This window comes from Temnothorax longispinosus, chromosome 7, assembly GCF_030848805.1.
Source record: "Temnothorax longispinosus isolate EJ_2023e chromosome 7, Tlon_JGU_v1, whole genome shotgun sequence".
Classification (NCBI taxonomy): Eukaryota; Metazoa; Arthropoda; class Insecta; order Hymenoptera; family Formicidae; genus Temnothorax; species Temnothorax longispinosus.
This window is the reverse complement of record NC_092364.1, coordinates 11,385,110-11,412,272: the sequence shown is the minus strand read 5'-3', so window position 1 is coordinate 11,412,272 and position 27,163 is coordinate 11,385,110. Positions and strand designations below refer to the sequence as shown.

The 27,163-nt window shown below is 36.1% G+C and overlaps 1 protein-coding gene and 1 long non-coding RNA gene across 2 annotated transcripts; one reads left to right on the top strand and one right to left on the bottom strand.

The window, feature by feature from the left end:
* Positions 1–828: 828 nt before the first annotated feature.
* On the top strand, positions 829–1,879 carry LOC139815683 (transcription initiation factor TFIID subunit 11-like). The gene is made up of 3 exons (XM_071782751.1): positions 829–910; positions 993–1,089; positions 1,164–1,879. The coding sequence occupies exons 1-3, from the start codon at positions 869–871 to the stop codon at positions 1,295–1,297; spliced, it is 273 nt and encodes a 90-aa protein (XP_071638852.1). The 5' UTR covers positions 829–868; the 3' UTR covers positions 1,298–1,879.
* Positions 1,880–25,454: 23,575 nt separating this feature from the next.
* LOC139815686 (uncharacterized) lies at positions 25,455–26,961 on the bottom strand. The gene is made up of 3 exons (XR_011732801.1): positions 26,615–26,961; positions 26,091–26,226; positions 25,455–25,813 (listed from the first exon to the last, which is right to left on the bottom strand). It is a non-coding gene; the product is annotated as an uncharacterized lncRNA (long non-coding RNA).
* Between the last annotated feature and the right edge of the window lie 202 nt (positions 26,962–27,163).

The following is a 27,163-nucleotide window of genomic DNA, read 5'->3' as shown; positions in this document are numbered from 1 at the left end:
GTTTCGCGATTATCGCTTACGACTTCTTTGGTCGTTTGCACGGGGCTTAACGGTCTATTTCTACGCGCTCGTCGTGACGTCTTGCTATAGAGCCACGATTAGTTTAGTTCCGCAGGTGGATTTTCGTTTTCCGACATCTACGGTGATTGCGCTTTACATAATTTGCTTAATCGACTTACATTACGGTCGCTAGTCGCATGTTGCTGGTCGGTGCTCGTGCCGCCTTATCTGTCGGTGAGCCTCCGTTGAGGTAGGTCGGCGCCTTCTCGGGTTACGCTGCTCGCTTGTCCCTCGTCGGCCGCTACCGTGTTGTCCGCTGTTTTTGAATCTGGCTGCCTGTGTCTCCGTTGAGGATGTTGCACTGCCTCACTGATTCACTTATTTTTCTGTTTCAGCTGCCGTTCCCGTCCTGCCACTGGATCCCTCACGCTGCCACCATTTGTTGTGCCCTTTTTTGGGACACTTGGATTCGATCTTTCCAAGGAGGAGGCGGGAGGCAAATGACTAACACTTTTGGATGCAATAAACACGACTTTTACTAATTACTTCGCCTTTACAACTTATTTCGTACAAGACCCGTTCGTCGCTGCCCGACACACATTGCCCTCTCGTCTCCTGTTGTCGCTTCCTTTTGACTCCTCGTCCTGTCCTTCGATATCGCTGAGTTGCTCGATCGTATCTGGGCCGATCGCGCAACTCATCTCTTGCTAATTCGGCGTTGCGTAATTCTTTCGGGCTTTCGCGGTCGCGTTCCCTATTGTTCTTCGCGGTCTTTATTCTTAATACTATTTATTGTTATATTAATCGGGGCCGCAACAACAGAGTACTAGTATCCAACTTCACTGAAGATCAATTGGACAGATACGAGATGTACAGACGATCTGCATTTCCAAAAGCAGCTATAAAGAGGGTACGCACCTTATTTTTAGTCGTTATTTACAAAAGAAATAGCCGTTCCATTAAAGAAGTATTATACTAAATATGTTTCACAGATTATGCAAACCATAACAGGCTGTTCAGTGTCTCAGAACGTTGTCATAGCTATGTCGGGAATTGCTAAGGTATTTGTTGGCGAGATTGTTGAAGAAGGTACGAGCTCTTTCTTATAAGTACAGTTAGAATATTGGAATTTAATTCTAGATTATATTGTGCTTGTTGTATAGCTTTAGATGTTATGGAGGTCCAGAATGAAACTGGTCCATTACAACCAAAGCACTTGAGAGAAGCTGTCCGCAGATTAAGACTACAGGGTCAAATACCGAATGGTCGAGCGCACAAAGCTTTTTTCAGGCTATGATTAGTCCAATATTTGCGACATATTAATACAATGCTTCTCTTATAGAAGCCTACCGATATTAGATTTTATGAGCGTAATCTAAATATAAATTATGTAATTCGCTCAATGATCAAAACTGGGCTTTTTACGTATTAAAGTACTATGGCTATTCAGCTTTTACATTCAAAGCGTTATCGGCAGTTAGTTAAAATTTATAAATATGTGGTAAATGTTTTACTAGCAATCGTTTTATATTTTTCATCTTCACGTAAATTAAGTCGAACATAGTCACGTATTTTTATATCGTAAGCAAATTTTATTAATACATAATGATTATCAATTTTAAACAGTTATTATTAACAATTATTATTAAAGCACATAGAGCAGGCAAATAGCAAAATATTTTATTATAAACTCAGTACACACACATGCAATCATATGTAACATACGCATATTCATATTTCGGGAGTTTCATGAATACAATAATATTTCTTATGTGATAAGAAAGTCTGATGATAACTTTTAGTTATCTATATGTAATTTCTTACAGCTTACAATTAGTTATATTTTTATACACAGTCAAGATCTTCATGATGTATAATCTTTATAGCATTTTTAAATAGAAACTAATGTAACGTTTTATATTTTGTTGCTACCCGGGAAAAAATGGAAGAGATCTGAACAGATTTGAGCAGATCTCATCAGATCCAATCCACTCAGATCTGGTTTGATCAAAATATTGGCCCTATCTGATCAGATCCAATCAAACATGAGTAGATCTGATCCGATCCTAAAGGATAGAGTCAGATATGTAACGAGAATAATCTATTATATCTGCTCAGATCCAATCAGACATGAGTAGATCTGATCCGATCCGGTGTCCATCCACTGCAGAAAATTGTTGTTTTCAAATGTTATTTTTCAAATATGCTACTTTATTATAAAAATGAACTCCATGATACAAAAGTTGTGCCGTTCCACGATTTACATAACTTGGCGCAACTTAGCACGACACTGCCGTGTCTGATACCGTTCTTATACCACTGTTCATCAAATTTTAAATACGAGAATCAGATTCCGTCGGATGCCATCTATCGGATACTTTGAGATGCAATAACATTATGATCTGATCATATATAATCTTATATGACTATATAAGTTTATATGTGCCCTGGTAGAAATTGCCTTGCCAGCGCCACGACACTTGTCAGCGCCATGCAAGTTTGCCACGCCACAGCCTTATTCTAAAAACTGGAAAGAGCCATATCAGGGCCATGTCCGCGCCTAATATGGCATTTACATAAAATTGAACGGGCGCAGGTCTGGATTTGACTGAGTTTCTAATGCGATCCACACTTGCGCCACGTTAGGTGCTGTCGAGATTCTTCTTTTTGGCTTCTAGATCGACTTCTTAATTTTTAGAAATTTATTAAAACATGTACGTTAAAATTGAGACAGGATTATTTTATCCTTCACCTGCCGCGGCCGGGGTCCTTCGGCTGGCAGAGCTCTACTAATTTATCTGGCAATAAATGATAATAAATAATAATAAATAATAATAAATGATAATAAATAATAATAAATAATAATAAATAAATGGTAAATAAATAATTTGGTTCGGCAATAAATAATAAATAATTAAATTGAGCGCTAATCAGTTGTAGAAGAACTGATAGGCTACAACTACATCATCGTAACGCTTTGATCGTGATCGTAAGCAATGAAGTCGTCGTAAACCGCGTATATCTATGCCAATATATATCTATATAATAGTTATTTGTGTAACAAGTGGGAGAAGTTGAGAATTGGACACGAGTGCGATCACCCACACAAGTGTCCAATTCTCAACCCGCACGTGTTACACACCCTATTTTATATTACAAAGTGCGTGGAAAGTGGCCCATTGCGCGCGCGTCATCTGTGCGACGGATGGCCGATTCCACACACGAGTCGAAACAGTGCGGTAATGTTTACATGTTTACTGTAACAACTACATCTATCGTAATGTTCACCGTAAGCGGTCGTAACGCTCGTCGTAATTGCTATCGTAAGCTCATCGTATGAGTTGATTCAACTTGAAATCTTTACAATTACGACGCTTGTCTGGCGTTACAACATAACCTTGAAATCGATGGCTGTACCACCAATTTCAGCGTCGACCTCCGAACACGGCGGCGGAGAGCACCAGCCAACCAAGGCAGCCCAGACGTCGGACTCAGCGCAGGGCATGGCGGAGCCGTTGAACAAGCCGGGGGAAACGACCAATCCCGACCTACAGAACATCGAAGGCGAGGAGGACTGCAGCTTCGAGAGCGTCGCGAGCACGCAGATCCTCTCGCCCATCGAGGAGATTATTTCTGAGGCCATACGCCTCGAAAGAGGTCAGCCGATCGACACGCAGCCCGCTGGACACGGCGAGGCGCAAACACAGCCCGCTGGACACGGCGAGGCGCAGACACAGCCCGCTGGTATTTGCGAGGCATCCCAGGGAGGAACCGGCCAACCAAAGGACACCGGGAACGACAACAACGACTTTGGCCTGTTGAGCCAAGCCGGGGCGCCGGACCAATAGACGAGTTCCGTGCGCGATATAACACAAACATTTTTATACGACTTTTATCAACTTTAGCATTAACGCATGTGCAATTGAGGAAAGAGTCCGAGCAAAGGACCGATGATTTATTTCATATCATTTTATTCTATTTTTTATTATTATTTTATTTCATTTCTTATATAACATTACGATTGTGCATGTTTTGATAACCACTCGAAGAGCGAGCGTATTTTGTAAGAATATATATATGTTTATCATACCTGATATCCTTATTCAGATCCCTACCTACCGAACTACATTACATTAAATTCAAATTAAAAAGAAACAAGTTTCAACATCTTAGAGCCAATAACATTTCGAGTCAGAGACGGGTTACATTATCAAAAGTATGAAAGTAGATTCAGCAAAAGAGCCAATCACAGGCCAACGTTCAATTATGGATTCAGACAAGTACAGGATAATAGTCCTAGCATTCATTTTCTCTTTATTCGCTATATCAATAGTCTATATTCTACTGCTAGCGTATTCCAATGTTACCAAAGCCGTACCGTATTACCAGGCATAAGAAAGATTCAATATCGCAAAGATGAAGTTCAAGGAATACCTAGTGGTCACCCTTATCATATTCCTACCAATAATTATTAACTTTCCAGACGTACAAACCGTCAGCATGATTTTCACCCTTTATACTTTATACATCCTATTACTTAGCCTCGAGATAGATCCCAGAGTGGTTCCCGAGGACCCTTAAAACCTCTCGACGCATGTTTTGCGAAAGCGAGTGCGAAGAGCGCGAGCGAGGGCCAAACGAGCCCATACTTTAATATTTTATATTCATTTTTTGTGTTTTATTAAAAGTTTGACAGTAAAGGCGAAATGCCTACGAACGAGAACCAATGGGACTCATCCCGGTCCATTTTATTGAGAATAGCGCTAGTTGCGTTAGATTTGTCAGTTTTGAGTATTCTCGACACAGCGATAGCCAATAGGAGCGATTCCTGGCAATTCGATATAATTTTCCAAAGTTTTAGATTGATTTATGATTTTGCGAGGCCCAGGGCCAATGAGAGCGCTAGGCGCAACCTTTTCCGATAAGCGCGACGAACCGACCAATAGGAAGCGAGCGTAGCTCCGCGAAGCGAGACAGTGTCGTGAAGCGCGAATTTGCATTGTATAACTTTTATTTTATGTTTTCCTTGTCGAGACAAGTACGATTAGTCGTATTTTATGCAACATTATGCATTACCTCTTATTTTATATACTTACCGTTCGGATACTCACCGACGATGTTCACCAGTCCATTGATTGGGCGAGACGATCCCGCGAAGACCCGGTACCTGAAAAAAAAGGAGAATTAATAAAATTGATTCTAGTACTAATGCTACTTACCTGGTTGCAAAAGGGAACGTCAAAGAGACCATTTTCGGTCACTCGGAAATCGTTCCGAGTGACTTGCCGCGAATTTGCACGTAGTGCAGATTGCGACGGCTGGCATTGGTTGCCGCGTCCGAAGCGAGAGCCCTTGCGTACATTCGTTACATTCACTACTAACTTAGAATGTTTTACTTGCGAAATACATATAAATCGTTTCAGGCGTTGTAATAACATTATCAAATAACCGTTTGCTTGCGTTGCGATAAAATCTCTTACTCAATTACTTTATATTATCCTAGTGATTATTTTGCGAATTATTAATTATCTAATATTACGTTTATTCTATGGTGAGTTAATGTGTCAATCAAAGAGGAAGGCCTCTTAAAAGTGTAATTCAATACACTCATTTGAAAATTATTACCCGTATCGTATTAAATGCTTGTGTTGCATTCATTGCCTTTGTAGTTGCTCTTGTCGTAATTATCGCTCGTGTCGTAGTAAAAGCTCATGAGGTAAAATATTCCTTTGTCGTGATTTATACTCAAGTTTTGTAATACTCAGTTAACATTCAAATCACGAAGAATATTATCCACAAGGCCGATAACCATTATTTATGATTTAACTAAACGATTGATGCATTATTTCCCTGATTGTTTGAATTATATCTACACTGATATTCATGTTTTTAATTTGAGTTATGTCGATGTTTTGAACGATCCTTTCTTTGATAACTAACAACTAATTCTGAGCTTGACTTCGTCAATATACATTATATGCGTACATACTAAGTTCAATTCCTTTTATAAATAACATTGTCTAATGATACAGAATTCTATCAAGGAATATAAGAAATATATTTCTTTTTTCATAATTCAAAAGAAAGGACTGTACGATAACCATTCATTTTTTCTTTTGTGTATTTGATACATTTATTTTACTCATATTTTATTTTTCTATTACAAATGTATAATTTTGTTCACGAATACTGGGAAAGTTTTAGGGCAGTTTCCCTTCCCCTATGCAACAAATGTTGGTATTCTTTGTATAGTTCTGCCCAATCTAAATTTTCTTAATTACATAAATCACGAAACGCAATCTCTCTCTCAATAAACGGATTCTTTTTATTTTTTCCTTCCTCAACAAATTCTCGAGATCAGGCTCGTGCGCGAGCTTGTGCAAACACATTGTAAATGAAGAAATCGATAATAACGATAGCGATCAGAGTGATGTGGACGAGCATAATATAATAGATGTAGAAGAAATTGAAGAAATATCGAAACTACGGGTGTGGGCTATTGAATGTAAAATTCCGTTCGTACATCTGGATAAACTGTTAAAAATCCTTCAACAAAGACTTTTACCTACATACATTACCAAAATCAAACCGAATCAAGTGCAACAAAGATGTGTAAGACTACCTGGAGACTAGCGAATATTTGTTCGTTTAATTTCGCTGCGATGTCCTACTCGTGAATAAAGGCCTTATAGTGTTAGGTGAAAAGAAGTACAAAGTTTTTGTTTTTATCTGGAACATAAGAAATTATTAAATGTAAAACTGTCGATGTAAGACTGTGATTATTTGCCAAATATTAAGGTATTTTATTTTTAATTATAATGGTGTCATTTTATCACCCTATTGAACTTAATACCACTTCCTTTATCTCGTTGATATAGAGTCACGTTTGTCAATGTATAATACATATTTATTTTCATGTTTCCTAATTTATGAGATAGTAGTTAATTTAGGAGTAGTAAATATTATTAGTTCAATTAACAGTCTGTTAAAAATAACTAATTAATGAATAATCTTTAAATAAATGCATTATATGGATTTAGAAATTGTACCTTATTGGCGCCATGTTAGCGCCATACACATGCCACGTTAAAAACTCGCTAGCCCCATGTCTGCATTATGATAGTATTTTATTGCCGCCATGTTAGCGCCGTGCCAGCACCACATCAGATCTGTGGCGCTAGCGGGCAAAACGTGACGTTTCGCGGATGGCGCTTACCAGCGTGCCATGCCAGCTCCTGAAGTGGCAGTGTGGAACGCTGGTCAGTGCCAGACAAGCGCCCAGTCAAAATTTCTACCAGGGTGATTATATTATTTTATCAGTTTAAATTATAAGGTATATGTTTGCAAAATAATTTAAAAGATTTATGTTTTATATATACATATACACATTAATCTTTTATATTTACCTATTATTAATTAATTTTGCACGGTACTTTTTTAATGGAATATTTATAATAAATTCTAAATATGGTGTCGAAATTAACAATTATTATTAAATTGGCATTAATGTTTAAAAATTGAGAAAACTGTTTTTAATATAAAAATTAATTGATTTTTTGACCAAAAATCATTTAAAAGCTTCCCCTTTACAGAGTTAATATTATATTTGATATAATTCCAACATTGGGTGTAAAAATTAATAATAGACGATTTGAGAACGAAATTTTTATAAGTTCTATACTGGCGAGATCTGCTCAGATCCGGCAAGATCGGAAGAGATCTGATTGGATCAGCAACACAACTTTGTAAGCCAAGATTGGACTTATCTGGTGAGATCAAGATATGTCTGACTAGGTCTGCTCAGATCCGGCAAGATCGGAAGAGATCTGATTGAATCAGCAACACAACTTTGTAAGCCAAGATTGGTCTTATCTGGTGAGATCAAGATATGTCTGACTAGGTCTGCTCAGATCCAGCAAGATTGGAAGAGATCTGATTGGATCAGCAACACAACTTTGTAAGCCAAGATTGGTCTTATCTGGTGAAATCAAGATATGTCTGGCTAGGTCTGCTCAGATCCGACAAGATCTGAGGCATAATGTCTGCTTGTACTTCAGGAGATCTGAAGCAATCAGATAATGTCCGATTAGATCGGAAGAGATCCGATTGGATCTGCGATTACCCATGTGCGAATTTCAAAAAGGCTCAGTGCTGGCTTGGTACTGGTGCCAAAATTACCAGTACTGGCTGACGATTCTGGGCCAGTACAAGCTAAGATCGGGGTCATTACTGGGGCAATGTCGGAATAATAACACGGGTCCCAGTCTTGGCGCCAACTTTGGCCCGACACAGAGTACTAGTACGGGGACAACACTGATTGCCAGTATTGGGCTAACTCTTGGCGCCAACATTGGCCCGACACAGAGTACTAGTACGGTGACAACACTGATTGCCATATCACTCGCGGCGTGTTGCTTCGTGCCGCGGTCGTTACCTCCGGCGCCGCTCGAGCAAAAAGCTTTCTAAATCCCCTCGCGGCGTGTTGCTTTCGCGCGGTTGTTACCTCCGGTCCCGAGCGAAAATTTTCTAAGTCGACCCAATACATCCCCAGTACTGAACCGACTTTCGACCGTAGATCAATATCATTTCTGGCCTTATACACGGTCAGTACTGAGACGAGACTCGCCTCGGAACAAAATATGGTTGGGAAACGATGCTCCCCGCATCGACTTCGTTGCCCCTTTCGTGTACGTATTCCACAAACGTTTTACACATTTGTACGGACCAAGCGAAACGCGTTTGCACGTCTGTACGTATCGCTCGTGTCGCTCGGCTCGCCGAGCGCACCGAACCTCTTATAGTACCCAACCGGCTGGCCGAGCGATCGGCGACGCACGGTCTTACGCACGGTCGCTTACGGGCGCCAGAGGCTAGACGCGAAGCGAGACGAATGACACTATAATTGGGGGTACTTGTAACCGAGAGGCACGAACGCGGTCGTTACCTCCGGCGTGGACTCTAGCGAAAAGTCCCCTCGCGGCGTGTTGCTTTCGCGTGGTTGTTACCTCCGGTTCCGAGCGAAAATTTTCTAAGTCGACCCAATACATCCCCAGTACTGAGCCGACTTTCGGCCGTAGATCAATATCATTTCTGGCCTTATACACGGTCAGTACTGAGACGAGACTCGCTTCGGAACAGAATATGGTTGTATGGGAGTACTGGTCACCGAGACTGGCACAATACTGATCTAGCGGTTTATCCGTACTGGGGCAGTACCACCCATCAAGTCTTGGCAGCCAATATTGTGCCACTTCTGGGCCATGCGGACAACTCTGGCAGAAGTCCGACATTCGCACATGGGTATATATCGAACGGCAGCAATGGTCAGATCTGGTGAGATCGGATTATAGTTCAGCATATCTGGCTGCATGTGATTAAATATGGCCATGCAGATCTGGCGAGATAAAATTATATCCAATCAGATCTGACTTTACTTGAATTTCAGATCTCGTTGTATCTCATTTTATCAAATCAGACATGGTTAGATCTCCTCCATTTTTTCCCGGGTATTGGACTTTTTTATCGTTAAATTATTAATATATGATTCTATGTAAATATATAAAAGTTTAATTATCAAAATATGTAATAATTTTCGAAATTTGTATTATTCTGTAGGAACATAATTATATATAAAAATATTTGTCTTTTTTAAAAAATAGTGATAAATTGTAGTACAATTACAAAACTTGGACAAATTAAAGATATTTTAATATAAAAGAAAAAAAGAAAGACAGTGTAATACAGTAAAAATATAGCAAACTACAGAACAAACTAAGAGTTGTTTTATTATATTGTTACAATCTATATTTTTCATCCTGTTTGCAGGAATATTTATTTAATGTCTCTGATTTTTATTTAACTATGAAAACAAGATAATAATATATTCTCTAATCGATAAAAAAAATATTTAAATATTCCCTCTCTTGCGTTTGTTCCAGATACCGTGTTTATACAGTTTAATATTGTATTATTTTGTATTATTGTGATTTCATTGTATTGTGAATTTAGACACAGAGTACGGAGTTTTTTTATCGATATTTATACATAACCGCACGATATGAGAATCTGAAATATGATATGCAAGTATTACTTAAACTAATTTTGACGTATATTATAATATTTACTTCGGATGCGTTATTTATGAAGTATTAAATTTTCCGAGACCCTGCATCGTCAGAGCATTTGCGATTAATGTGCCGAATTATGAGCACAATATAGTTATATCGATTACCGATCCGTATAATGAATCTGGCAAAAGGTAAAGTTGCCACGTTTATTCAAAGAGTATTATTCTGTATGTTGTTTACATACAAATGTTTTGCGATATACAAATACTTTATCGTAATACAAATTAAAAAAAAAAGGTAAAAAAAAGGCGCCAAGTACACGCATAGTAGTGTATATGTATTATGTTGTTACCCTGTTATGTTGTTACCTCGAAAAAAACAAAGTGGTAGTATTATACCTTCAAATAGCTTTACCCTGTACATACTGTTTATAAAATGCGTAACTTATTTAAAATTTCGAGGTCTAGCAGCGCCAAGTTTTTTTACAAGAAAATTTTATGTTTTTTAATAAAATATTTTTATTTTGTACTGTTACCTCTGTAATTCTTTGTGACCACTAAAAAATACACATGTAAACTTTGTATTTAAATATCTTGTATTCCCTTGTTAAATTTAAATAAAATTTTTTAATCTTATAAAATTGTTATCATACATTTTTTTCTAATTGACACAATGTAAAGATTTTTCAAAGTAGTGCAACAATTATTTTTTGAGGCAATATATATGTTCTCTCTGTAATTGGCGCTGTAATTTAAAAAGATATCATTTCTTTTTTGTAATTGTAATAGATCACTTGAAGCGCGATTGTTCTTTTTGATAAGGTAACATAATTTTGTGATGTGTATCACTTGGGTTATAATTTTTCGGAAATAAAGATACTACTGCTTAGATTTTTTCGAGATTTTTCGAGATATAAAGATTACGTTTACCACTTGTTACTTAGGTTTTTTCGAGGTATAATACTACCACTTTCTTTTTTTTTTAGGTAACAACATATACACTACTATGCGTGTACTTGGCGCCTTTTTTTACCTTTTCTTAAAAAAGGTAATTTTGTACGGATTAGTTACACCCCATTCATGGTATCAGTATTTTCATTCATTTATCCATAATAGAATAAATACACAAAATAATATAAAATGTAGACATATTTTCGAACCTCATATATACACCCCCCCCCTACAACGAATAATAGATACATAATATAAAAAAGTAAAAACGTGGTACGTACAATAATGATGTATATCGAGATATTAAATAGTGTCCTTTATAGCAGTGTAGAACATCATATATGGGCTGCGTTCCTTTTGACGCTTTCAGCGCTGAAAGCGTCGCTCCATCTCTATTTGATATTCAATGTGCAACAGAGATAGAATAATGCTTACAGCGCTGAAAGCATCAAAAGGAACGCAGCCATGATATGTCAATTTTATGTAGTTTGGGAAAGAAACTCGTATGCTTTGTATGACTTCTTCATTTGGAGACTGCCAACATTTATGTGTGTCTCCCGTTGTTATTAAACAAAAAAAAAGAGAGAGAGGGAAGAATATAAATATAGCTAGTGGGCGCCCCCAATGCGCTAGGGAAGGCCACCCGCGGGGGTTTTAGCCGGTAAGAGTCCGGCATAAACGCCCATCCCCTCCCCGGGGGGTGAGGGGTACTCATGAGAGTTTTTCCCGCGAGTAGTTAATCTATGGGCGTTCTAACTAGGGAGCTCCGAGGGGGGGTGACGGAGGGGGGGGTATCGGATTTCGCGGGGGGTGAGGGTAAGGGGGGGGGGGCGGGGTATCGGGTACACAGGAGTATCGGATTTTGCGGGGGGTGAGGTGGAGGGGGAGGGGGCGAAATATCGGGTTACACAAGGGTATCAAATTACAAGAAGATAACGTAGGAGGGAGGGGGAGGGAGCGGGGTATCGGGTTACACAAGGGTATCGGATTTCGCGGGGAAGGGGAGGGGGTGGGGGGTTGACCTTGACATATCACCGGGATGACGCGCCGCGGGGTCCGTCGGGCCGCGGGGGCCTCATTTGCAACGACGCCGTTAGGCGGCGCACAATGGTAAAACTAACTCGATAGCGCACTGCGTAGGAGCGTGTTTTGTCGATAACGCATCGAACCTGTCGGGACACGTTTGTCGTAAACAACATTTTTCTAGGAAAAGGGGGCGGTTATCGCGTAGACTAAACAATCTATCTACGCAGTACGCGAGACAAAGGTAGAAATGACGTCATCGGGACGATAATCGACCCGATAACGCATCGAACCTGTCGGGACATGTTTGTCGTAAACAACATTTTTGAGGAAAAGGGGGTGTTATCGCGTAGACTAAACAATTTCGCTATTTTTTTACGACGCAGTACGTGAGACAAAGGAACAATCAGTACAATCTGCTGCTGCTTTTCACTGCCCATGAAATTTCACCTTAAGACTCCATAGACGCGGAAACGCCATGCGGCAGATTGCGTTGACCAATCACAAATTTTGATTTTGCCGCAGACGACTTGCGGCAGCCTTCTGATTGGTCAACGCACTCTACCGCACGGCGTTTTCGCATCTATGGAGTCTTAGCATTATGCTAAGACTCCATAGACCAATCAGAAGGCTGCCGCAAGTCGTCTGCGGCAAAATCAAAATTTGTGATTGGTTAACGCACTCTGCCGCACGGCGTTTCCGCGTCTATGGAGTCTTAGCATAAGGGTGCATCCCGATGGAGAAGGAATAGCGGAACGGAACAATAACGGAAAAGAGATATGGTGGAGGTTAACCAATCGGAGTAGTTCCGTTTCAATTCCGTTCCGTGTTATAGTGAGTGGGTTCCCCATGGCACGGAGCTGTGTTACGGAACAAAAAAGAAACGAAAAAATTTGTAACCTATCCTGTCGAAAGTTTGCGAATAAGTGCTTGGCAGTGGATCGATCGCTTTGCAACATATTTTTGCAAATAAAGAACAATATGTCGTCATTGGTAGGTATTATATGTGTAAATAAAATATATATGTGTAATATATGTGTATTATATGTGTAAATAATATATATGTTAAAATCCTATGTTAATATGTTAATGCGTTATATGTTATACGTTATATATTATATGTTAATATAAAATTAAGGAATCTGTTTAAAATGTAAGAAAAATAGGAGGAGAGATCATATATCGGAAATATAGCGAGACTGTGTTCGTAATAAATAAGTCAGATCGAGACATGTTAGATGGCGATACGAGCGTCGTCAGTTGTGTTCCCGCGCGTTCTGCGCTGGACGCGTCGTAATTTGAGAAAGGAATTGTATTGCGCGTGCGCGAGAAGAAGCGTGCGAGCCTGCGACGAACCGAGCGGGCATTCGTTTCCGGGCGTTGGTCGAGGTAACAACGTGCTCGTGCTTGAGACGTACCGGTGTTAGAATATTCGAGAAGCGAGAATCGTAGCATTGACAAATACCGATTATAGTATAAACGACGTGATTTCTGATATCTGCTACATGGATAGCGGCTTTGTTCAACAAGAAATAGACTTTACGAAGCATCAGCTACGAGATTATACCGGCTCAGAGATTGACCACGCCTTTATAACTGCGTGCAAAGAAGGAAGGACGATCCGCCATTACCGTATCGTCGTATCTCACAAAGGAATAACCGCTGTTGAACGACTTGAGATGTTTGATGGCCTATCAGAAAGAGAAAAAAGGGGATTCTTATATTAAGAATCTGTTCAGTAAGCAGCGATTTCTACAGTAAAGAGGTAACTTTCAGATTTCCGGCAACCACAGATCATTACATGGTTTAGAGAAGCTCTCGTATGACAGAGTGCTAGGGTGGAATAATATTCCCCTCTCCTTATTTCGATCGTGGTTCCAGATTTCTTGATATATATTGAGGGAGGCTAATGTCCTCAGAGAACGATGCAGATTGCCATAGAACAAGTCTGACATCACATGTAACATTCAAAACGATTCGAATCTGAGCTCAGTAAAATAATTAGATTGATTTGTTAATGGTTGCAACCTATACATATATGATTATTTCTCTTTGATTAATACGCGGATTAATTCGATTCCATAACGAATTATTATCATTTCAACCGAGAAACACTTTCTATTTATATAAAATTATTTACGTTACTTTATTCCTCACTTGTGTTACAAGTAGTTCGATTCTTTGCGTCATAGATTGTTTCGAGGATATAATTATATTCCTTCACATGTTTACGTATATTCTAATGTATTCATTTTGACCGATGCAATGCAGCGACGATTACCGATAAGAAGTAATTATAGATTGATACGTCTTTTCTTAGATATTGGGATATATATACAAAACAGTGACATATAATATAGTGTATAACTTATTGCACATTCTCTATTATCTTCTGATTTTATGAGTTACTTCCAAAGATATTGGTCATTCGAACTAGAAGGAAATTACATTACAAAAGTTAATGCGACGTATCAATCTATCCATCACATATTCTATAGTGCTATGTATTTATTTCTTGTTTGTCTTGTGTAACAATTTACTTTATTTCATGTATTATCTGTTTCATACGAATGGTCTAATTCCACGAACTTATTACGATGTAAGTTATAGTCTTACAAACAATAGTTGAAGTTACATACAGTCCAGAGAAAGATTAAGATAATATTACTTCATTAAAGAAATCAACATTCAAAAGTTATTTTATGATCTGAATATTGGGAAGCGTATTTTAGTTTATGCAAATTGACAAAAGGATCATTCGTCTGAGAAATATTATGTATTATATTACTTGCTATTTATTTCTTTGTATCATTATTTCTTATGTGTTGAACGAATACTGATAAGGTTTTTGGCAGTTTTCCTTATCCATGCAACAAATGTTGGTATTCTGTAATTATTTCTGCCAAGTAAAATATATGATCTCTCCCTCGAAAAGTAAAGTGTATGTGTCGTTTCATCTACTCATTAAATCTAAAGCCTAGGCTCCTGCGCGAGCTTGTACGAAACAGAATCATTATTTGCCATTTCATTAATTAAATTGTTGCTGTCTCCTTGACGATGTCTTTTTTCTTCAGTAATTTTATATTAACATATAACATATAACGCATTAACATATTAACATAGGATTTAAAAAAAAAATATAAAAAAATATAGAATATAAAAAATATATAAAATAGTGCGCACATGAAGAACCAAGGGAAAGAAAGAGAAAGAGAAAGAAAGAAAGGCAGAGAGAAGCAGAGAGAAAGAGAGAGTGAGAGAGAGGAAGGTAGGGAGAGGAAGAGATTATTAACGTTACACGATGAAAATAAGAGATATTTTTTAAATATTACTTCGCGCAAGTGCTAATTACGTTATCGTGCAGAAGCCCTTTGTAAATTACGCTTTTAATAATCTCTCAAATGGAAACCATCACTATTGTAAAGACCGTATAACTAACACATGGTCTTTTTGACGTCAATTTAAGGTCATTTTTCGTCCAAGACGTCATATGTCATTTATATGACGTGTATTTGGCGTCTTATTGTGGACGAAAGTATGACGTCATGAAAAGGACATGAATTAGACGTTATTTTAAGACCGGTACACGATAATTTTATTTTTATTTTTTGAGTTTTTTTTAATTAAAACAGACCCATATAGCATGAAACTTGCAAGAGAATGCAAGAACGTTACAAGTTGCAATGCAATGTTGTAGAGACAATTGCAACATTTCGTTGAAATATTAGAACAACATTGCAGAAATATTATAAGAATAATAGAAAATTATAAAGCCAATTAAAAAATTAGTGCTAAGAAAAAAATGGTGCAAATTAGAAATTTGCACTTGGCTTCCTCATAGAGGAAGTGACGTCTTAAGATGCTAATACAGCCCTCTGATTGGCTGATGACGCCTTAAGACTATACTTAAGACGATCTTGAATATAAGACCCGACTATGAATACCGGCTTTAAAGAATTATATAAAATAAAAATAGAGAAGACTGAAAAATATAACAAAATTAAAAATAGACCGATATCTTCAAATTTACAGAAGTTAAAGCTATTACAGACATTTTTCTAAAAATTAGGTCCTTTAGGTCCAAACCTTTGATCGCGTATAAAGCTGAGTCTAATCAACCAAATTTTAAAGAATTATATATGAAATAGGGGTAGAAAAGACTGCAAAATATAATAAAATTAGAAATAGATCGATATCTCCAAATTTGCGGAAATTAAAGCATAAACAAACATTTCTGAAAAAAATCAAAATTTTATTAAACAAGAACCCCTTGATTATTAGCAATTTTTATTAATTCTATTATATTCTTCAGTTTTTTCTACCCCTATTTCATATATAATTCGTTAAGATTTGGTTGATTAGTTCTGGACTTATAGAAATTTTGGTAAATTTGGCACACACACACACACACACACACACACACACACACACACACACACACATACATTTTTTAAAAATGCAATTTTTCGACGTTTTAGAACATTCTGAACACATTCAGAAAAACAAAAAAATTTTTTTAAACGAAAACAAAGCTTCCTTTATGAGGAAGCAAAAAATGACTGATCGACGATGATCGATTGCAACGAAGCGATGATAAAAGTTAGGTATAGGAAAGGACATGCACGCAAAGAAATTACATCGTTCATTTAGGTGTAAAAAAAGCCTGGTTATTTAACTCTTTTTTACATAATATACCTCATGTACTAAAAAAACTAAAGCTGCGAGGTCACAATCGATGAGCTGATTCGTATTGAACGCATCGCTAGCGTATATTACATTCGACGCTTCCCTGAGATCCTTCACGGTGGATGCGATATCGGAGAACTGCGCAAACTTTGCATCGATTGCCGCAAGTATTCTGACCAAACGATCGAATCTCGCATCATGCACCGATCGAGATCGAACATACGATGCAACATCGATTCGGTCATCATCAAGCGTACGTTTGCAGATTCTAAACGTATGAGTTTGACGTTTTTAACCGTACAAACTCTCACCGTAAGCCGTCCAACGTTTATAAAACTATGGACATCTTTATACATTGCAAAAGAAATTCTGAATATTTCGCCGTTGCTCGTAGAGTGCCTTCCACGTTTCGAGAGACAACAGCAGTTCCTTTCCTCGATGATCTTTAACGACGATCTCCACATAGCTCGGTGGGCCCACGTTGATGCCAATTTCGAGGAATTTGTATCCCGTAGCTGTTAGCGCGTATCGTCTGCCGAGTATACGAACCGCGCGACGGTTCCCCGAAATACTGGATAAAAAAATGAAATTAGTTTTTTATTTTTATAAGTAATACAATTTACAAAGATATAAAAGCTGGGCTCTATATGTTATTTTATCCTAAAAGAAACTTACCTATCACAACTGGCCTCATACGTTTCAGTTTCAACGTCATGAATCGGCACGTAATAATTCACGGCATTCGCGCATTTTGCATCGTTGTTGCTGTTGCTGCAGCTGCTGCATCCTTCAAAGGAGAACATTTTCGTCCTGTAGGCTTTGAGAAGTTGACCGTCAGTACAAGCGATCGCGACAAGACTGATCATATGAAATTAATCGAGTATACGCGACAATTCTAAAAGTAATGATGTGTGGGGAAGGGGGAGGTGGAATTAATGTTTATAGAACTGCGCAGTAGATTTTTTATTAGGAGAGGGGGAAGTAAAGCCTACTTTAACGGTGATGATGGGGAAAGGGAGAGGGAGTAAGAAATAAAACATTATAAAAAGTTATATATAATTTATTTTTTAAAAAAGATCACAAATTCTTATGGCGTCGCGCGCGACCACCAGTTAAATAGTTTTATTACATTTTGTAACGCGCAATTCTTTTTATGTTTTCCGCATTGCATAGTATTGGTGTCATTTAGTCCCTACTGAAAAAAATCACGTCACGAAATCACGTCATGAAATTATATCACAAAATCACGTAACGAAATTACGTAATTAATGACATAATTAATCACGTAACGGATTGTTCCAAATCGGTACGTGATTTTAAAAATCACGTAATTTAAAAAATTACGTAATGCTGGGAAACACATTTTTTTTTTAATCTGGATAAAGTTATATAGGAACTACAAAGTTTGTTTAATTGTTTCTTCGTCGTAACTTATGCATGTAAAACATGATTTAAGCAAAATAAGTGGTTCTAAATAAAAAATCAATACTGTATATTAATTATATTGTCTATAATTTTATTTTTATGAGTCAAGTTTTTAAGTATATAAGTGAGTATAAAAGTGCATAAGTATAAGTATATAAGTGAGTATATCAATATATAATAATATAATAAAATAAATAGCATATATAACATAGACAACTTAGATATATGTTATGGTAGCGTTAACAAGGTTAACTCATTTTAACATTGGTAATATGGTAACACTAAACTTAATCACTATCCGATAATGATTCACTGGAATTTGAATCATTGCTACTTTGTGAAGAACTTGATGAATTGGGCGATGTTGGGCGTCAATGACGTTTTCTTTGTTTTTCTTCTTCTTCTGCAAAACATTTTTAACATTATTATTATTGTGTTTTTAATTTTTTATTAGTAACTTTTAGAATATGTTGTTTTCTAATTTTTTGTATTTATTTGTTGAAAGACTTTGTTTTAAAAAATCTAGACTGTTAAGATCTAGCATGTTAATTAAAAATGTTTATTATTTTTTATAATCATTTATGCTAACAAATGTTTAAAAATATTAAAATTTTTTATTTAATTCAATATCTTATATTTTACATGTATACACAACTATATTACAAACTATTTTTTTAAGTATCTTTTTACTGTTAAAGAGTTCTTTAACTGTGTATAAAGCAATGAGAAAAATATCATATATTAAAAGAAAAAGTACTATACTTTAAAGATTAATTCCATTAAGTTACTTGTTTTTATAAATTTTTATGAATATATCAATCTATAAACACATATTTTCCATTAAAAAATACAAAAAAATATTACCTTTAAACATATAAAAATTATTTGTCTATTGTTGTTTAAAAAGTATTGACAAGCAGGTATGACGAGAATTCTTGAGTAGGTGAGCGATAGAAAGAGAGTTCCTTTTAAGAAAATTTCGTTTTTATTGTATGTAGTTCTTTCTAAAAATATGCCAACGTAAAACAAATTGATATGAACTAAAGAGTTTTTACGTGAATATAAACAAACAAATCAGTAATCAGTCCTAAAGATAGAATAGAGAATAAACTAAAAAGAGTCAGATCTTACAGGACGGAATAAAAGTATCTAAATTACTGACTGAGAATGTGAGTCCGAAACGTATTTGAATGTAATGCTGCTGACAAAAAAAAATAGAAAAATGAAAAAGGGGGCTCTCTCTGCATGAATGTCTATTAGATCGATTCTTGGGCTAGAATTTTAGGCCAGAGCCACAAGAACAAAATGCAGATCTCAGATCTGAAAACGAGAATGAACCTAGCAGAGGCTTTTGTACTTTGACGACCAATGTCGATGTTCAATATGGCGTCTTAAGATTCGGAATCTATCAAAGGCTCCGCTCATGGGATTAGATCTCTCGCCTCGATCTTCCCTCATGGACGTTAGTCGTTGCAGCTCTCCTTTTCCTGCTGATGAGTCCACTCCTTGGTCATCTGAATCTCGCTCGGTCAGAGTCCAAAACCTTTGCTGTTGTCAAGATGAATCCGAAAGAGGGGCAGAGAATCGACTCGTCCGAAAGATCGTAAGCAACTGCGGCCATGACACCTGAGCGCCCCCACCTTGTTCAGGACAAGAGAAGAAGGAGGTGGGAGCGCTCAGGTGTCATGGCCGCAGTTGCATGCGATCTTTCGGACGAATCGATTCTCTGCCCTTCTTTCGGATTCATCTTGACAACAGCAAAGGTTTTGGACTCTGACCGAGCAAGATTCAGATGACCAAGGAGTGGACTCATCAGCAGGAAAAGGAGAGCTGCAACGACTAGCGTCCGTGAGGGAAGATCGAGGCGAGATATCTAATCCCATGAGCGGGGCCTTTGATAGATTCCGAATCTTAAGACGCCATATTGAAGATCGACATTGGTCGTCAAAGTACAAGGGCCTCTGCTAGGTTCATTCTCGTTTTCAGATCTGAGATCTGCATTTTGTTCTTGTGGGTCTGGCCTAAAATTCTAGCCCAAGAATCGATCTAATAGACATTCATGCAGAGAGGGCCCCCTTTTTCATTTTTCTATCTTTTTTTTTGTCAGCAGCATTACATTCAAATACGTTTCGGACTCTCATTCTCAGTCAGTAATTTAGATACTTTGATTCCGTCCTGTAAGATCTGACTCTTTTTAGTTTATTCTCTATTTTATCTTTAGGACTGATTACTGATTTGTTTGTTTATATTCACGTAAAAACTCTTTAGTTCATATCAATTTGTTTTACGTTGGCATATTTTTAGAAAGAACTACATACAATAAAAACGAAATTTTCTTAAAAGGAACTCTCTTTCTATCGCTCACCTACTCAAGAATTCTCGTCATACCTGCTTGTCAATACTTTTTAAACAACAATAGACAAATAATTTTTATATGTTTAAAGGTAATATTTTTTTTGTATTTTTAATGGAAAATATGTGTTTATAGATTGATATATTCATAAAAATTTATAAAAACAAGTAACTTAATGGAATTAATCTTTAAAGTATAGTACTTTTTCTTTTAATATATGATATTTTTCTCATTGCTTTATACACAGTTAAAGAACTCTTTAACAGTAAAAAGATACTTAAAAAAATAGTTTGTAATATAGTTGTGTATACATGTAAAATATAAGATATTGAATTAAATAAAAAATTTTAATATTTTTAAACATTTGTTAGCATAGATGATTATAAAAAATAATAAACATTTTTAATTAACATGCTAGATCTTAACAGTCTAGATTTTTTAAAACAAAGTCTTTTAACAAATAAATACAAAAAATTAGAAAACAATATATTCTAAAAGTTACTAATAAAAAATTAAAAACACCTTAATAATAATAATGTTAAAAATGTTTTGCAGAAGAAGAAGAAAAACAAAAAAAACGTCATTGACGCCCAACATCGCCCAATTCATCAAGTTCTTCACAAAGTAGCAATGATTCAAATTCCAGTGAATCATTATCGGATAGTGATTAAGTTTAGTGTTACCATATTACCAATGTTAAAATGAGTTAATCTTGTTAACGTTATCATAACATATATCTAAGTTGTCTATGTTATATATGCTATTTAGTTTATTATATTATTATATATTGATATACTCACTTATATACTTATATACTTATATACTTATATACTTATACTTATATACTTATACTTATGTACTTATACTTATATACTTATACTTATGCACTTTTATACTCACTTATATACTTAAAAAGTTGACTCATAAAAATAAAATTATAGACAATATAATTAATTTACAGTATTGATTTTTTATTTAGAACCACTTATTTTGCTTAAATCATGTTTTACATGCATAAGTTACGACGAAGAAGCAATTAAACAAACTTAGTAGTTTTTATATAACTTTATCCAGATTAAAAAAAAAAATGTGTTTCCCAGCATTACGTAATTTTTTAAATTACGTGATTTTTAAAATCACGTACCGATTTGGAACAATCCGTTACGTGATTAATTATGTCATTAATTACGTAATTTCGTTACGTGATTTCGTGATGTAATTTCATGACGTGATTTCGTGACGTGATTTTTTTCAGTAGGGGTTTATTCAAAGATTCGATATCTTCGTAATGCGCATCCAGAGTTTCGACGATTAGGTTTTTTCGCGCATAATTCTCCAGCAGATCCACCAGCCATTCTCGTTTCTGGCATCCCTTGACGTATGTACACGAGAGTCGGCATCACGTCGTCATCATCTTCTTCTTCTTCTTCGTCTTCTTCTACACCAAGAACGGCCGATGTAATCAGGCGTTTTACCATGCTGTACGGCACGTTTCCGTCTTCCCATCGTAATCCATGGAGATTGCGAATCAACCAGGTAGCGCATGATTTGTCGGATTTTGTGAGGAGATTCCACGGCATGGGGTAATTAAAAATGTGATGTCTATTGAATATAATTATATATAATCATATATAATTATATATAAACATATACATATAATGACATTTGTCCTATCAGCGTGCAAATATTATATGCAGTTAAGTGTCCGATTTCGCTCGATAACAATAGTTAAATAATAGAAACGGCCAAATTACGAGCTATTAATAGATGTTTATTTAATAACGTAAACGTTGTTTTTTATATTGCGAACACATTTGTTGTTAAATTGACTTTATTAAATAAACATCTATTAATAGCTCGTAATTTGGCCGTTTCTATTATTTAACTATTATATGCAGTATTATAAGTTTAAGTACACATTAAGAACATGTTAAGAGTATGATCATACCCGAGAAAAAAAATGAATATAATATGGTCAGATGTAAAAATATATTATTAAAAATAAAAAGATCTAAATTAGATATAAAAGGATCTAATTTTATATGAATTTTATATGAATACATAGATCGTATCGCGAATCGCAATACGTCTCGCATTACAAAAGCGAGCGCCGACGTCCGCCAGAACATCGGCGCCTCGCTTCTATGTTACGGTATGCAATCGCAAAGAAATTACATCGTTCACTCAGTTGTAAAAAAAATCCGTTTATTTAACCCTTTTTACATAATATTTCATACTTCATATGCAACGACCCGGCATTAATAAAGTAGAAAGTTTCCAATCTGTTCGCGTAAAGATACACGGTATTTGGCGCAAAACACTATCGTGTCTCTTGACATAGTCAGACAAGACATTCACCGGATATTAGACTCCAGATATACACATGTGGATATCTTTCCTTCATTTGAGCAAAGAAGTCGCCATTGTGATCATGCATTACATGAATCGCTTTCAGTTTAGGATGCTGCTCGAAAATTGCGGAACTAGATAATTGCCGCAAGTATACTACTTTTACATCTTTACTCAGTGTCAGCTCGTTGATATCGTCATGGTGATCCACCAAATTGATTTCTTCCAAGCGTTGACAGGAAGAAAACAATCTATGGAACAAATGTCTATTGAGTGTGCCATCGTTCCTGTAACAAAAGCCATACTATTATTACGGTTCAATCGCAAAGAAGAAAAAAAACAACAACCGTTCATGATGTTTGCAAGAGATTTAATTTTCGAAAACATACAAATTTCAATAATAAAGAATATGATAATATGCAATAAAAAAATATAGCGCAAACTTACATCCATAAAATATACAATTTTCGTAAATTTTTTGCATTCACAGAGGTCATCAATATTTCGCGACGAAATAATACCTCCCGATATATCTAAAATTTCCAAATCTGGACACGAATTTCTTAACTGCATTGTAATTGCGTCTGTATCTAGATCTTCTGTTACGCCGCCAGGGCAAAGTAAGACACGCATTCATCGAGTTTTTTGCAGTATTTTACAAACAGGTTTAGCTGTTCTAAACGTCATTCTAAAGTCCGAATGTTCTAGACCTTTTATGTTGCGGATGTTCGAGAGACCTTTGTCCGTTAATGCGTTGTCTCGATATGCAGCGAAATCCAATACTAAAAATAATATATACATATATATATGGGGCATTCCACGCCAATTCGCAAGGGGTCAAACTTCGACCTTTTTATTTTTGATGGCCGCTCGTTTTTTAACAGGTCTTTACGAGTATTAGACCCCTGTTAAATCGTTTCCTTAATAAATGTAGCGTTTCCGAAATAGAGCCTGCGCAAAATGAGGACTGCAAAATTTTCAATGAATTTTTTCGCCTATTAGACAACGTCTAAGAAAAAAATTCATTGAACATAAAATACGCTATTTAGATCATAGTTTAAAAAAAAAATTATCTCAAATTTTTATAATAATGATTTTAAACTAATAAAGTAAAAAAACACAAAAATTTGAATATCTCAAAAACCCCATTTTCTATTCTTTTGCAATTTATAGGGAATATTCTAGGGAGTATTAGAAGAATTTTAAGACTAGTTGGAAATTGCGCAGAATTTTTGGGAATTTTTTATAAATTTTTTTACGAGGCAGTAGTAATATTTGACTCACAAAAGTGTAGTTAAAAACGCGTTTCAGACAATTCTGAATCGATTTAGATATACTTTTTTACTAAAGCATGATGAAGATCTCGGCATAGCACACGACAATTGCGATGAATAGTGTGGGAAAGGCGAAAAAAATAGATTTATGAGGAAGTTTAATTCAATAAGTACATTTGTTTAAGAACATATTATTTATAATTTTATTATTTTGTGCTCAGTATAATCATTCAAAAATGAGTAATCTTTAACAGTTAATTTATAATTTTTGGTATGACTTGGTATGACGCAGTGGACACGTTGAGTCTGAGGTATCCTTTTTGTTTGATCGTACCGACCTGTCAAAAATTCGGCGGCAATTTCATAATTTTTTTTGTCCCAATACTTGCAATCGCCGCCGAATTTTTGACAGATCGGTACGATCAAACAAAAAGAATACCTCAGACTCAACGTGTCCACTGCGTCATACCAAGTCATACCAAAAATTATAAATTAATTGTTAAAGATTACTCATTTTCGAATGATTATACTGAGCACAAAATAATAAAATTATAAATAATATGTTCTTAAACAAATGTACTTATTGAATTATACTTCCTCATAAATCTATTTTTTTCGCCTTTCCCACACTATTCATCGCAATTGTCGTGTGTTATGCCGAGATCTTCATCATGCTTTAGTAAAAAAGTATATCTAAATCGATTCAGAATTGTCTGAAACGCGTTTTTAACTACACTTTTGTGAGTCAAATATTACTACTGCCTCACAAAAAAATTTATAGAAAATTCCCAAAAATTCTGCGCAACTTCCAACTAGTCTTAAAATTTTTCTAATACTCCCTAGAATATTTCCTATAAATTTCAAAAAAATAGAAAATGGGATTTTTGAGATATTCAAATTTTTGTGTGTTTTTTTACTTTATTAGTTTAAAATCATTATTATAAAAATTTGGGATAATTTTTTTTTAAACTATGATTTAAATAGCGTATTTTATGTTCAATAAATTTTTTTCTTAGACGTTGGCTAATAGGCAAAAAAATTCATTGAAAATTTTGCAGTCCTCATTTTGCGCAGGCTCTATTTCGGAAACGCTACTTTTATTATAGAAACGATTTAACAGGGGTCTAATACTCGTAAAGACCTGTTAAAAAACGAGCGGCCATCAAAAATAAAAAGGTCGAAGTTTGACCCCTTGCGAATTGGCGTGGAATGCCCCATATATATATATATATATATATATATATATATATATATATATATATATATATTGGTATCATATCCTATTTACCCGTAATCTTAACAAATAAATTAATTTAATTACCTTTCAAATTTTTTACATATCCTCAAAAATTTTTTATAAAACATAGTCATTGACAGAGCCGCAGTCTCTTAATCGCAGGTGAGTTAAAAACCTGCCAAAATTTTGTCAATCTTAACAAATGTGTAGCAGAAAATCCACTTAATGTTAAATCCAACTGCTTTAAATATTTACTTGTGGGTGCAAAAAAAAGATATTATATTATGGATGTGAGTAGAATTTTTACATTGTATAATACGTAAATTTAAACATTTTAATTTAAAGAGACTACGATCCCATTTTATTCTTCTGAGACGTTTATTTACTGCGTACATATGACTCAACGACCTCATATCTAGGTTTTTTAATATTTTTAGAATTATTTCGTCCTGCAAAGATAAAAAATAAAATTTCAATACATGAGATTACATGTGGTAGCCCTACCAAAGATAGCGCCGACTTAAGTAAACAAATTCGACAACAATATTCATTGTCCCGATCGACGATATAAGCTATAGGCAGACATGTACATGTGGAAAGTCATATCATCGTGACCCGCAAAGAGTTGCATGATATTGTTGGGGACTCATATTCCACACATCCAACCATACACTACTACTCTCCACAACTACATATTTTATCCCCAAAATACATTTGAATACTTACAGAAAGTACAGATAAATTCTTGCAGAGTGACTTCTCCTTAATTACTGATGGCAGTTTGATATCATCTCTTGTATTATACTTTGTATTAATCAAATGGTAATTTCTGTGATATTTCTTATTCTTAGAAGATATATCGCTGTGAAAAATATTAATACAAATTAATTTTAATTGTCAAGGGTGAGAATATTCATGAAATGATAATTTCGTGTAATGTCCGCGCTCGTGGTTGCGTCTCGCGCACACGGTGTTCACGGCGTATCGAATTACCAAATATTACTTATGTAGGCATGTCGTCCGCGTCGGCACATTAATCGCGTTAACATGCCGTTCACGTTGGCTAATTGCATTAGGATATTATTCGTGTTAGGATAGTTATGTTCGGATGCGTTGTTTCGGTAATTGCGTGTGAGAATTAGTCGTGCTGGCGGGAGAACGTTATTCGCGTGGTTTATTCAATTCTCGCGGCAGACTCGTTGCATTCATAATTGCGTTCCATTATTGCTTGCGGTAATGCCGTATTTTACCTCGCGTCCGTTCTAGTATTTCGTGTTATGTTGAGTACCTCGGCGTATCCTTCTTCGCGTTCGAAGGTCACTGGAGACAGTGTGCCGCATTCGAGCAGAATGACTTGCGTTAACTTTAGTTATTACGTGCGTTAGATTAAGTCCGTATTTTTGCGTTAGTTATAATATTCCGCGTCTCCTCGCGATCGCGCCGAAATTTATCTCGCGTTATTGCGTTGAGTTCGGTCCTCATTACGTTGGGACGTGGCTTGCGCCACGATTTCTACTTGCGTTAGCTTAAGATAATTGGCGACAGAATTCTCGTACGACTCTGGACGTGGTGTTCACGCGCTCCGAGCGTGACGTACCTGTAGTGTGCTGCGAGAGCAGAGTGGGGAGATGGCGCGGATGGCGCATATATACGTATGTATGTGAGCGAGAGAGGAGAATAAAGATCGACTGAAGAACACGCAGCGTAACAAAGGCCTTATTAATTTAGTATAGCCCTATAGGACTACTACATTGGCGATGAGGATTAATTAAATTTAACTAGCCGGAGTTCGGGTGCGA